We start from the raw sequence: 14542 nt of genomic DNA, 5'->3' as shown, positions 1-14542 counted from the left end.
TATGCTACAGCTGTATGTTACCAGCTCTTTCTAGGGGGCATAAATGTGAGGTGAACGAAAAGGTGTGAGCTTAAGTTGAGGAAAATGCAGTGAGCTATGCAAAAAAATGATAGGTGTAACGTTAAGAGACCGGAAAAGGCATAGTGGGTGAGGGAACAAACACGGGTTAGTGACATCCTAGTCGAAATCAAGAGGAAGAAATGGGCTTGGGCAGGGCATGTAAAAAGGCAATTGGATAACTGCTGGTCCTTAAGGGTAACGGAGTGGATTCCAAGAGAAGGCAAGCGTAGCAGGGGGCGGCAGAAAGTTAGGTGGGCAGGATTAATTTGAGAGACATGGCAGAGGTCACTGCCCTGCAAGTGGGCGTAGTAAGGCTGATGATTTTGACGATGAAAAGCACGATCTCGTTTGTCCCCGAATGTCGGTCTATGCGCACAGCCTGGCAAGATGGAAAGAGTAATGTGCAGAATAAATCTCGGCTGTACAAAATGCGAAAAAACTTACGCCCTTCAAACCCGGGCAAAGCAATGAAAACTCCCCTCGACAGTGTTCTACAACACATTATTGATGACGCAGATCAGGATGTCACTGTCTGCATCACCATCAGCAGCAGCACCAGCCTGACGACGCCAACTTTAGGAGCAAGGACTTCCTCCATATCTCTCCAATTTATCCTGTGTTGTGTGCCGGACAACTCTACCTGCGTCGGATAATGACCCAACAGCTCAACGAATTCCATTGTTAGAATCTTTGCCGATGTCGTGATGCAAAACCAGCGCAAATAGACGACAAACAAGAAGAAAGTTGAGACAGTGCCCGTGCTTCGTCCACCTAAGTCTTGAAGTCATACCTACTCGCCAAAGTGAATTTTTACTTTGCCAATGTGACTCGAAATTATAGCTGAGTGATGGCGTTTAAGTGCGGATGCCGCATTTTCTACTCAGACTCATCGGAAAACATTTACGCCGGTTCTGCGGCCGGTACCAGTTCCAGCGATTACAGGAAGCATTGTACTGTGAAGTACAAAGCATCCAAGTGGTGCTGCGTACTCCCGGAAGTATTTATGCTCAGCCTCTGAAACCTGATTACGCGCCCTCAGGAACGCTTTGTGTCTATCGCCCAGTTAATTTCTCTTAGTGGGCACTCATCCAATAAACAATGAGTTACGCATGAAGCTATTGCCAGTTGTCCAGTGTCGTGCTTCTCGTCAGCCCCAATTAACAGTCTTCATATAAATGCAAAAATGCCTGCTCGGCTTGCAGCTCACCCTTGCCACGTTCTCATCGAGATTCTGCGCTCAGGGCGTTAGTTCGTTCAATGATAGCGCGGCTAATGCTTTATTCACCTTTTAGGAAATTTAATCACGAAGAAATCAACTAGGACTGGCAAAAGTACTTGCCTCAAAAATGTGAAAATTCCGGCTTCGGCAAAGATATTTTGATGCTGCCCAACTTCGCCCCAACACAGAAATGATGCCGCCACTACCCCATTTTTAGTTGGTTTCCTTGATGTCTGGTTGGCGTAGTTAACTATAAATCATTTGGCAGGAGCACATTATGTTTCAAACGAGAAAATTGTGTCGGTACTCTTCTTGTGAGAAGTCTCAGGTCAATATAATAGAAGTGCTCTCTTGGCCTGCACCTCATATATGATCTGCAGAAAGCGCCTATTGTTAGTGCTCTACGGCGCACTCCGGGTAACAGTCCTGGACTAGCGTTCAGATGGTGCCGCCGAATGCTTTGCTATGCATCTCAAATGCCCGGCGCCTGTGTACAGCAGCTCTAGGTAGCCATTATCAACAACGCGATGTCAGTACATTTTTAGTGCGAAATCGCTCATACGCTCACCAACACCGACCAAGAATCTTGACACCGTACGTAATATAGGTTACAAAAGTATCCAGGACGCACGACAAGCGATTTTGGCCAATAGCTGCCATGTTTGTTAGCAATCACCTGATATCACTTGCATACATCACAGCACGAGAGTCCGACTTTCAGCTCGACAAGTGTGGTCTCCCGCCAGCTGCTAACCACAGAGCTGTCAGCCTCCTTACCCGATGACGCGTCCTGGAAGCTTTTGTCCCCGACAGTACGATCTTGTGTAGTTGCCTAGAAACCCGAGTTACTACCTGAGCTTCGCCGATTAAGCTCGGGCAACAACGCGGGTAAGCTAAGTTCGCAGGAGCGTCTTGCCAGCGGCGCGAGAGGGTGCACGGGAACAGCAGCATGGGTCGCACAATCCTTATACCGGCGGCTGTGATAGAAATAGCCACTTGCTCTCTGTGCAGTGGCGCATCTCTTAACCGCGGCGCCAGTGCGCTGGTAGTGGCATGACGACTCACCGCCATCTTTGAATGTTAAGTAGAGAATCCCCAATTCCGCCTATATGGGCATTCACCAATTTAAGATATCACGTCATGCCTTAAATCCGGAGCTTAAGATCCCTCTCCACTTGAAAAATGAACATCTGCTTTCGCACATCCACTCGGTTTAACTAATTTCAACCCCTACCAATCTTTATGATGGGGACATTCCGAAACGTGATGAACCAAAATCTCTCATTTTAAGACAAGCAATGTCTCTTCAGCGGCATTAAGCATTCAGTGCAGCTTTATTATTGACATCAGATGTCAATAAATTAGTAATAGCTGTTCCAAGGCGAGGTGCTCGCATTTCCTATAGCTGCGAAGCATTGGACACCGTGGTGTGATTGTGGCTCCTTGTGGCCTCCGTGGTGCACCAGCAGAATTTCTGCCAGCGGTTGGGCGGAAGGCAACCGGTCTGGTTGGCGTACCAGTCCAGCCTCTGAATAAAGTCCACCCGCTGTCGCCACCCTTCGCGCACCTCGCCGTATGCCTCGAAGTGCGCCTCCGGCAGTGTGGTCACGAGAGCCCGGAGCAGCATCTTCCCGCTAACCCTTCCGCCCATCGCGGACGCGTCCTTCACCGCCGCAAGCTTCCACCTGTAGAACGCACCGCAGAAAAGGTTCCAAGCGTTCTAGAAAGGTGCGGAGTCACATCTGAATGCACGAAGTTATTGTGGCGGACACAGGCGAAGACGAAAAACTAATGAAAAAGGAACGCAGTGCACATTCGCTCTGAGCTTCTTGTTGTCCGCTTCCAGTGCTCATCCTTGTGCGCTGTTTACACGAATGAACAGAATGCCATTCACAACATAAAGCAATAAAACGTGTAGCTGGCAGCTCATTGTATCGCCGGTTACCAGAAATCCAAAAATGATATTTTATACGTGCAGTGGCGGTAGCTCTGATCGCACGGGAGCGTGCCAGAATAAGGAAATTGACAGATAAGCCACGGTACTACTTCTAACATAGCACACGCTTCTTCCAGTGCCCGGCGACTCCCTTGTCATACGGGAACTGCGGCCTGCATATCTTCTGTAGAATGCCGTCCACACAGTCTCGGCAACTGAATCGCTTAAGTGTCAGGTTCATGTATTAAATCTAAGCTTCATTTTTCAAAAACCATCCTTCCGAATAGCATCCTCTAACACTTCTAAATATTTCTACGTAGTGTCATCCTTGTCACCAAAAAGCCTGTATGAATGCGCAAAATCCGATTGCATCTTTTATTCCAACGACAGCAGCACAATTCCACGGTCCCATGTTCAGCTTCGTGGATGTGGAAAAGCACTAAATTAACCTACGTGAGCCCACCTTCCACGGCTAGGCTTCAGAACACAACTCTAAGAGACACACACTCAGAGAGCGAGATCATGTGAGAACTATATGGGCCAAGCAAAAGCTTTAAAATTTTAATGAGGGATTCTTTTTACTCTCCAAGCTGCAGCCATTATCTTGTTGCAAAAGTACTGTCACATGCCGTGCGTGCCACCACAGGCAAGATATCAATACGTGCCAATTCGGCAACGTTTGCAAAACAATAGCTGGAGGGTCGAGGCCATGGCCCCTCCATTTTATTCAAGGGGACCTCATTCAGTCCACTCAGGCATCAGGTATGGCGTGAAGAGGATTTCACATGACGCAGATGTTGGAGTACTTCCGGGCTTTTATCTTTTTCAGGTAAAATTGCACTTAATACATTTTTTATACATCGAGCATTTCTTCAAGAAGTAATGGTTCCTAATTGCTGTGTCTAACCTAGGTGCTGATTGTTTGGAACCTATATTCTGAGGTAGCAAAGCCCATCGAAGCCTTCAAATTAGTTCTGCGACTCGACTCTCTGTTGTATACGCCTTGTATTTGCACCGGCCAAGTTAATGTGGCAATGCCCTGATCTGTTGCATACATTTAGTCGGCCAACCTGACCACAGAATTTTCCTTCATGATAAAAGGCGCTCACGCGAACATTTATTTTATTAAAAAAGCTCCATATACACCTATTCATTTCAAAGTGTTTCCGCCATGCAGCAATTCACCAGCCGCTAATATTTTCAGACACCATGGAGTGCTTTCTGTACCCACCTGGTGCACATGGCAGGAAAGTTAGCTTGATTGACCGCGTTCAGGTACTCCACCACGAAGTTGGCGAAAGACTGCACTAGCTGTGAGTGTTCGTCCAAGTCACTGTCAGCACCCAGGCACTCGCAAAATTCCGCGGCCACGAAAGCATCCCCGCAGTTCCTCTCGGGTGGAACGGTACCCATCAAGCTAAGGCCCCTCTGCGTGGCAAGGGGTTCTTCGAAGCCATCGTCAGGGTAGCGGGAGAGTGACAGCAGGGTGGCATGCACATCGTAGGACGTCACCAAGCGCCGCTGATTCACCTGCGCTCAGAGCGAAACGAGGTTGAGACGATATGTCCCACTGGCTTAAAACGCTTGATAGGGTATCAATCTGGCCTGCATGTCTGCTAATGTGGAGCTATCAAGCATAAGAAACGTGCCAAGCTGCTACAAGCATTTATATCGTAGTTCAAGAAGTCACTAGTTGTAATACAGGAAAATTTGAATTCTAAAAAAAAAAAAAGCTGGGTGCCGCCCAGAAACGGCTGATACCAAACTTACTGAAATTGCAAAGCCGCGTCAAGCTTCGCTCAAAGTGGAAGACGACGAGTTCGAAGAGCGAATACTCGGCGGACTGCGGCACGTCTTATGCTAGCCGTTCACTGGTTTCTGCCATTTGTACTCTGATCACTAAATAAATCCTCTTCAACACAAAATGTTTAGTGCAAGCAGTAAGAGTGCATTCTTTAACTACTAAACGAGATGTATTGGCATTTCTATCTAGTTGCGTAGCGGCTGCTTTAGGTTCACCATCGTGTTTTGCTGCATTACAACTTTCGCCACTTGTCAAAGTTGCGGCTGATGCCCAATATGATGGAGCTCGAACCTTACATTTTAAGACGAAAGCCTTTAACGGCTCAAACTCGTTTGTCCGTTGTGACGCTGACTTCCACAAATACCGCGGCAAATGTTCAGAAAAGCAGAAAACGAATGTTAGCACCTGATAGAGGGGACAAACTGTAACCTACATGTTAAGTGTTATGACTTTACCGTGATAAGTTATTTAATTATAGAGAATTATTGCAAAAAACTAAGAAGACAGCAAAACGCGTTGATATATCGCCACGTGTGCGCCACCACCACAGAATCCAGAAGCCAGAGAAGAAGAGAAGAAGAAAAGCAGACCGCGAGCGCTAACAACGTCATCTAGATCGAAAGTGTGGCAAGGCAAAAGCCTTTGGGAGTGCCACTGGTATGGGAACCTGCGAAGTTAGAATCGCAACTAAGGCCAAAAGCTCAGGCCAAAGGCTTTCGCCTTGCCGCACTCTAGATTGGCATAGTTCTCCCATAATTAGTATTCTACACACAGGCTGCGTGTTCCCTATAAACTAGCTCCTGGGAGACATCGAGCGTCAAAATATTCTTGAAAATCAACGCCTTTCCTGTTGCGACATCCACAGCAATGTAGCACGAAACGCGACACATTTAGTATGAACCGAATCTAGCTCCATATTTTCTGTAATCTTAGTAAACCTTTTCCCAGAAATATTTTCACATATTACGCCGTATCAAACGTCGATCGCACCAATTCCAAATAAACAGTTTTTGTCTTTATCTAACTATACTGCGGGCCCTTTTCGGGCCCATGCAGGAGTGTTTACAAAGCATCCTTGTGGCAAAAACAGCTTGTATAAACACAAAAGAAATGAAATTCTTTCATATATAAAAAATTCTCCGCCAACACTCCCTGAATGTCCAACTTCAGAGCGCTAGCTACGCGAGCTTAAAGTGTTTACATCGCTGTGCTCAGCTAACATGGATAAGGCCAAACACAAGCATCCCTTCTAAGACACAAGCAGCGCCATCTACCCCATGGATTTTGCACTATTATTGTGATTTACAGCCGCCTTCCCTATATCAGGTACATTTCCTGGTTATCTCAGTTAACACATTTTATAAAAGTCTGCATCACAAAAATACGAATCGTTTGACCCGATCCCGAACCCCCTGCGAGAAGCGGTTCGGCCGTAATAGCCGTCTGAAGGTCATCGGAATGCACGGTTTGGAGGCGGAAAGGTCTTCGCTGCGAGTTCTACACATAGTTTGGGCTTCATTTGAATTAGTAATTTTGTCCTCACGGACATTCGAAGTAACTTCGAACCACTTCCAACATTGTGCGTCAAACGGGTGGCCACAAATTTTGTGCAAATGGTGGTGCAGGAGGCCAGTGAAGAGGGGGGAGGGGTGGCTCCCACTTCGATGGAAGTTATACAGGCATATATATATAAACGATGGAAAGTATATGCATCAAATGAGCGCTACGCGCCTACTTTTGCTATGTGAGACAGTTCGGTCACGGGGTAACAGTATTGGTCAATTTGACCTTCATTGCAGAGAGACGCGTCCTTGACCAGAGGTAAGCAGCAAGAGCTAACGCTCTTAAAACATGGTACACACAAATGAAGGAAGACAGTTAAAATCAAAGTTACAGCTCTCAATAAAATTAAAAATCGAATCAATGGACGTACACAAGGCTTTCTGGTAGGGGTGCTAGCCCAGATCTGCATTTTTCAAGGTGGACCTGATAAGTGTTTTATATGCACTGGGTTTGATATGAGCAGGCGCGCTGCGTATAATAATAATAATAATAATAATTGGTTTTGAGGGGAAAGGAAATGGCGCAGTATCTGTCTCATATATCGTTGGACACCTGAAGCGCGCCGTAAGGGAAGGGTAAAGGAGGGAGTGAAAGAAGGAAGGAAGAGAGAGGTGCCGTAGTGGAGGGCTCCGGAATAATTTCGACCACCTGGGGATCTTTAACGTGCACTGACATCGCACAGCACACGGGCGCCTTAGCGTTTTTCCTCCATAAAAACGCAGCCGCCGCGGTCGGGTTCGAACCCGGGAAGTCCGGATCAGTAGCCGAGCGCCATAACCACTGAGCCACCGCGGCGGGGCCTGCGTATTTTTCCCCGAAAATATTTTTTTTCATCTTCAGGTTTAGAACAAACGGATATCATGCACGGATCTAAATGAAGCATAGATTGTAGGGTGAGTGCCAGATACATCACCTGGTCGTATTTTTTAACCTGTATCGCCACGCGTGTATGTAAAATTTAGAGGCTACTTCTTATTAGTTATTGTGATGTTCTTGTGCCTGCTCGCATTTGATTGCATTTCCCAAATTCCAGACCACGGTGTCAGAGTAAACTACACTTACACCGTGTCCCAAAGCAAGGATTGATTGACTTCAGCGAATAGTTAAGGAGAATTATTTTGGTCTTCTAATTTTTCTACAGTGTGTACAAAACACAATCGTCGGCATAAAGGAGGAGTTGAAATAATGAAGGGACACAGAAGTGAATGTCAATAATGTATATCAGGAATAAAATAGGTGCAAAAACGGATTCCTGGGCTACACCTGAACAAACATCCAGGCTCTGTGAAACATGTTCACCTATTTTCATACATTGTTTTTTTATTCTGTAAATAACTAAATCCACGACAGTAAGTTAAATTCTATACCAAATGCTAATAAGTTTGTTATTACGTCAATATGAGGGCCAACATCCACATTCATGCAAACGGAAAACTCAGAGGACGGTTATCAGTGTAAAGTATTGAGATAGTTTTATTTTACGATATGTCTACATAAAGAATTTGAAAGGAAAAAGGATGTATGTATATTAATGGAGCAGCGTTTTAGCTTTCCGCATAATGGGCTCTTTTGAGTAGCATTCCAGTCTAGACCCCGCTACAGCCCGCCTAGCTTCCAGGGTGCCGCGTTCCACAGCAGGAGCGGCGTACGGACCCTGCCACACTCCTCCACTCTCGTCACGCTTTTTATTCTAAATTATAAGGGCAACAGCCCTAAAGACACGGACAAAATAGGGGACCACCTTCCGGTAGGCCCCCAGGCAGACAAACCCACGTTTGGCCTACCTTCGCTCTCGCATTGCCCTCCCCCTTCCACGGTAAGCATCTTCCGGTTACGCATTCCTCTGCTCTCGCTACAACCTCCTCCTCCAGTTGTAAGCGGACTTCATGTCCTTCGCGAGGCAGAAACCTCCAGTTGCGAGTTCCGCCGGTTTCGCCAAACTCTCCTCCGGCTACGGCAACCAACCTCCAGATTGGTTCCTGTGGCCACCATCCTCCCGTTGTGCATTAAGCCGCTTTCACCACAATATTCTCTTTCCACGGTCACCCTCCTGCCCCTTCACCGTGGTTACCACTTATTACCACCTATTACTACGGCTCGGAACCGCGGGAACGTGCCTTCAACAGCCGACGCTGTAAGACATCTCCATTGCTCCATGCTCCATTCCAAGCAACTCCGGGGCGCAGAGAGGAAATCTCCCGCAGGGGGAACTGTTAACCACTTTTTTGCGGCTGTTGTCATTATGCTGTCGTAAAATATTTGTATGCCCCTCTTGCTTGAGCCCCACAAGGCTTGCAGTATTGTATAAATAATACAGGGCACCATGCGCTAGAAACCTTATTAGTGCAGTGATAGCAGGCGTCAGTACTACAAGTGTCGCTGCATAAATGCACACATTTATTTATTTATTTATTTATTTATTTATTTATTTATTTATTTATTTATTTATTTATTTATTCACGTTGCCTCACAGGCTCCAAGCATGGAGTATTGCGTGAGGGGGGGATTACATAAATAGTAGTAATAACAGGAGCATGAATGACACGATTATATAATGCTGATTGACTGTTAGTACTCATTAAACAGTAAGAACATCATTATACAATAGTTATTGACGCGTCAGTAATTAGAAAAAATGGCTGTTATTTCGGTCCTAAAAGAAGCTGGATCACGAATATTGACGATGTGTTCCGGAAGACCATTCCAGTGAACAATAGCCTGCGGCAAAGCGGATGAATTGAATGCAACGGTTTTACCTGAAAGGCGTTTGAAGCTGAGATGGTTGTTTAAACGGCGCGAGGTGCGGTGAGGTTGGGCAAGAGGGAGGAAAAGAAAACAGCAAAGGTGAACGTCAACACTGTTATGTTCTTTGAAGCGTCTCTGAGATAGCAAACGCTACCGCTGATGAATTCTGGGCAGAGGGTATTTGGCTATCACAGCGTCGTTGATGTAAGTTCCGCGCACGACGTGGGTCCGACACACGTCTATCTTTTCCCCCTTATCCTTTGATCTCGCTGTCAGTTATAACTCTTTGCTATAGGCACAAGGCAGTGATAGCGGCCTAGTTGGCTGCAGCCTACAGGTTCATGCACTTTTTTCCTCATTCATCACACAACCAGTTATACTGCGACTTGAATTCCGGGGAAGAAAAGAGTTGAGTTTCAGAAACACTTTCTTTACCCTGTCGCTCGAGACTGTATTAAACCAGCGGAGGCCGCAGGCCCCTGAATTTGTTGGTGAGGCGGAATATATGCGACCGAAGGCCACACCGCGTCACCTCGAACGAGAACAGAGGGACGCTGCTAGAGAAGAAGGGAGGCGGCTGAAGACGACACATCGCGTAACAAAAGGTTGAGGCAGGGCTCATTGAAACTTCATAAGAGAAGCAGCTGGGAGCAGCAGCACGTAATCTGCTAAAGCAGCCATGGGCCCGTGCGTGGTGCATAGATCGAATAGACACAGGCTAAGGCGATGGTGAGTCAAGCAACCGAGTGATCTGGCTCCGAGATACTCAGAGGTTCTTCGTAGCACCATGATTGACCGACACTTAAGTGCGGTATAAGTCAAGCCCGCCTCGTTACATGCACTATAGAAGTCAAACAAGGCTACATTTTTCCTTAATTAAAATCGGTATTGCATCGAATTGTCCTCCTGCGAAATGCATAGCCGTAATAATACCGAGGGCAACGTGTTGTTGCTAGCGAGATTTGTTTAGTTACCGGAGATACATTCCGGAAAGGCTACCAAGAAAAGCGAACTGTCGCTGGTTTCACATGCGCCCGTCAAAAGTGTTATTTGTACGCTATGTATTTATCATTTTCCAGATACCTAGCACGCTATTGTCACTGCAATCATCGAGGAAAAAAATTTTAACTAAGTGAACATCTAATATGACAAAGAATTCGCCATTATTACATCTCCTTCACACATAAGTGAAAGACTGAGTAGTCGCTTTAATTATTACACCATACGACTCTTGAAAGCGGATAAATGTCATAGCACTGCTTTATAGCAACTGTAAATTAATTGATATGAATTTCAAGTGTATAGTTTCTCGGAAAGCCATTGGCTCAGGTCAGCCCACCTCCAGGTTGACAGCCACTTGTGGATAGCGTCGCAGCAGCTTCGATGGCAACACCACAAATCCTGCGGGTGTCTTGTCTTCGTGACGTCCAATATGTGTTGAGCGGCTGACACCGAACCGGGCGCCGTGATCGCTAAGAAGAACCAGCGCCATTTCCTCGAGGGCGCCTTGCTTCTGCAAATTTCGCAGAAATCCGTGCACGGGCCCGTCGAGTACGAGTAGCGCTTGGGGGTTGCTGTGTGGAACGTCGGACAACCAGACGTACGCGAACATCCGCCGGCCGTCCTCCGCATTTAGTCGCAGCACATCGCCGACGTAGTCGAGGTGAACCTGCGCAGAATAGTTTTAACTTATAGTCAGTGTTCCCAAATGTAACAATTTCACAGCTGTCACAACAATCGTTAGCAGCAGCACGGTTGGCCCACGGCACGGTGACGATCTCTCCCAATGAGCTCCACTTAGCCCAGTTATAGGCCAGCTTTGCCCAACCTAAGTCGATAAAGCCCACGTTGCTCACTGCATACGCTTTCACCGGTCATCTGATCAATACTGTAGCTACAGGTAGTAGCATGGTACCGAAGCTGCAATGTCACGGAGTGGAATGTATCCCAGCCTGTTATCTATATGTCACTAGCGGCAGTAGCCAGTGCCCGCGTTTATTTTGGTTTTGGTTTGAGAAAGATTATTTGCCCAGCCATTTTCTGATACACACTTTCACTAAGAATGAAATCCCCTAATTTTAACAAATATTGCAGAAAAATACTCCTTTACTGGAAAAAAGAGTTGGCTTCATTTCCGTTTAAAGCTCCATTTCCCGCACTTGCCCTTCGCCGATGCATTGCTTTTTAGCAACATGAATGTTTCGATCTGAAGAAAGTGTTGTCACGGAAGGCTCCACCTCCAACATGAAGCAATATATTCTTTGGTTTAAACAACTCGTATTCTGAACAGTTGAAAAACTTTTTAGAACACTGTGGTGCCCATTGTCACCTTCAGCGGCAACAGCTTTGAGATATATATAACGAGTGTTTTTTTCACAGGAATTGTTTAATTTGTAATCTTAGCATCCTGATTCACCAACCACTGTACATGCAACCCGATGGGGGTGAAGATCATTATGGTACAGTGGGAACATTAAAAGACCGTTTTAGAGCATCACCTGCGTCTTAAGACGAGAGCCCGCGCAGTAGTTATCAAGCTCCTCCTTTTGGTTCATGGCGAGCACGACAGGCCTTGAGTAGTAGTCGGTAGGAGGATCCCGGAAACCTTTGTAGGTTGGGTACACGAACAGGCCGTACTCGGCCCCCTCCTCGAGGAAGAGAGTAACGTAACCACGCTTGGAGTAAACACCCCACAAGTGTGCCAGGTCGTCGAAGGTAGTGTGTCGAAATAGCCTGTCCACGTCATCGGAAGCCACGCCGGTCAACATCGGGATCTGGTTGCCGAAAGAACTCTCGCCCACCTGCGGTCACAAATGTGGCCGGAGGCACAGTGCCGTAAATCGTAAGCATCGAGGCTTGAGGTGAGAAAAAGAATGGAACGAAGTGAGCTTCATTCATGACGATACGAAACAGGCTAGCTGCAGTCAGTGGTTTTTATTTATGCACTACTTCAACGACACATTCTTGACGTTCAAGCACTCTACAAGGAGAATACCTTAACTCTTTGCACACCCCATGGTACGGCGATGAATATTTGAGGATTATATGGCTATCTAAATATCATGAACTATGCATCGCCTGAGCTGACGCTCCGGTGCCCCTAAATCAGGCGCACGTTGCATCGTCCTAAGAAAGCAGCGTGACGGAACGAGTGAACAGATTGGCACAGGTGGTATACTACACCTCCTCACTGCTCTCTGCTCTTCAAATGCTCTCCCACTAGCTGTCGTAGCTCCCAACTATATCGCCAAATTGCCCACCTTGTTGTAGCCCAGTAGTTCGAAGGCGTTGAGTTTCTCCATCAACAGCTTCCGTGTTCGCCTCATATGACGGTTGAAATTCATTCGTGACGTCGAGTCGATGCCGATGACAAGCACATTGACGCCGCTCTCTTTTCTTACCCTGCTTCCGGGCTCCTTCGTTCCCTTCCGCTGCGGAAGGAGGAAGTAATCGGTGAAAAGCGTCTCTATTCCCGCCACGCATGTCACCGCCACGTATTCCTCGGACAAGGACTTGCCGAAGACCATGGGCTTCCTAGCGCCGAGGGCGTATCCCCAGTCTGGAGTGCTCGAGGTGCGATTCCTCAGCACTTCGCGGTAGGTGCACTGCGCGTGTTTTGCAGACTCGGCGCCGTAGTACTGTGCCATGCGGGTATCGTTTAGATACAGGACGTTTCCGCGGCGGTAGACAACGGTGGCTCGGCGGCCAGGACATCGCCTGTGCAGACTCGTGTCGGTCCAGTTGGCGTGTCGTATAGTCCAATGGAACGACGGGTAGAGCGGCATTGTGCAACCGGGCGTCTCGAAGAGCCGATCGATTGGTGACACTGTGCGGAGGTAGCGCAGCAGGAAGCGGACCTCGGCCTTCAGTACAGGGTACAGGAGAGCCGGATAGACGCAATAAAAGAGTAAGCCTGTGCGCCACGATAAACGGAGACGCAACTGCATGGTGCTTCTTCTTCTTCTCCTTCTTGTCTTTAGTAATCATGGCACGGTGCGTTGCCCGTGTTTCTTTTTCTTATCTTCCAGGTGGGTCGACATGTGATGCTGCAAATATATATTGCTGTTGGCCGACAAGCGGAAAGGCCGCAATCTAGCAGCGAGGGTTCCTCCAGAAGTCCGGCGCTTGCGAAATAATGACGAAAAAGGTGATTTTTCACTTTTAGGCAGCGCATTAAGTTTAATGCGATATTTGTATACAAGGAAGATCGGTGCGCACCCACTTTTATTGCACAAGCAAAAGAAGAAGAGTAAATACCGGACGCGTCACGTTAAAAGGAAACGAAGACAGAGCTCAATTTCGGCAGGCCAACCGGGATGTATCAGGCAGAAACTTCTTCACGGTGATGGGACTGCTCTTCCTGCATTCTAATAAAAGAACCACAACAAAGGTTACAACTACGACATTGAAACGTAGGCCCTTATGTTGAAGATGAATTTAAAAATATAAGCACAGCGTGAAAAATTGACGATAGGATTGGAAATCCGCCTGAAATTTAATTCTGTGTTAGACACTGAAGGTATACAGCAAGACAAGATCTCGGCAGGCAAACACTCAGGTCCAGAAACGGACAGTGGGCACGCGCGAGAACTAGAATTTAAACAGCACCATCAAAATTACATATTATGCACATAACCGCTGCGAAAGCGTTCATGGGAGTCTTTGCCACTGTCAAAAACAGCGATATTCACAAAAGGACAGGTAGGTAGAGTATAAATCATCGAAAGCCAAGAAGAGAACTAGCCAGTGTGTCACTGTCCTTGCTTAAATATAAGCTTCAGTGAACACCCACACAAGCTAATTAAAAAAGCATCACGTTAACCTATTTCAGTTCTACTCATGGGTCATCTTTTTTTTGAAACAGTAAAAGTGCAAAAGATGAGATCCGAGACAAAGAACGTGACAGAAGAGCGCTGAGCCCAAAACTGCAGCTTTTATGGGAACACTTCACGAACGCCATTGAGCCAGGGGTCACCAACCCGCCGTGACTTTACAAATAAACAGCATGTAAAAATATTGGATGTAGCACTCTCATCCTGCGATATATAGCAAGAAAAGCTTAGGAGAGGCCCTCGCTATCCGATCTGGAGGGGAAAATTAAGCTCCGCCCAAAGTATATGACGCCGTAGCGTAACGGATTAATTTTAATATATGCAGAATCGGTCGTTTTCTGCATCACGTTCAGATTCCTAGGAACACTCGTACCACTTCTGGG

The 14542-nt window shown here is 46.8% G+C and overlaps 1 protein-coding gene across 1 annotated transcript; it reads right to left on the bottom strand.

Annotated features, from left to right (window-relative positions):
• Positions 1-2678: 2678 nt before the first annotated feature.
• On the bottom strand, positions 2679-13237 carry LOC144098062 (uncharacterized). The gene is made up of 5 exons (XM_077630621.1): positions 12588-13237; positions 11826-12128; positions 10667-10996; positions 4447-4745; positions 2679-2964 (listed from the first exon to the last, which is right to left on the bottom strand). The coding sequence occupies exons 1-5, from the start codon at positions 13110-13112 to the stop codon at positions 2679-2681; spliced, it is 1743 nt and encodes a 580-aa protein (XP_077486747.1). The 5' UTR covers positions 13113-13237.
• Positions 13238-14542: the final 1305 nt, after the last annotated feature.

The sequence above is a fragment of the Amblyomma americanum genome, chromosome 7 (assembly GCF_052857255.1).
Source record: "Amblyomma americanum isolate KBUSLIRL-KWMA chromosome 7, ASM5285725v1, whole genome shotgun sequence".
Classification (NCBI taxonomy): Eukaryota; Metazoa; Arthropoda; class Arachnida; order Ixodida; family Ixodidae; genus Amblyomma; species Amblyomma americanum.
The sequence above is the reverse complement of the archived record's forward strand: the minus strand, read 5'-3'. Positions and strand labels throughout refer to the sequence as shown.

Excerpts from the sequence above, each read along its gene's own strand:
- LOC144098062 (XM_077630621.1), bottom strand. The coding sequence starts at position 13,112 with ATGCCGCTCTACCCGTCGTTCCATTGGACTATACGACACGCCAACTGG. Across the intron at positions 12,129-12,587 it reads AACTACTGGGCTACAACAAG|GTGGGCGAGAGTTCTTTCGG; the intron begins GTGGGCAATTTG and ends TTGTGACCGCAG. Across the intron at positions 2,965-4,446 it reads TTTCCTGCCATGTGCACCAG|GTGGAAGCTTGCGGCGGTGA; the intron begins GTGGGTACAGAA and ends TGCGTTCTACAG.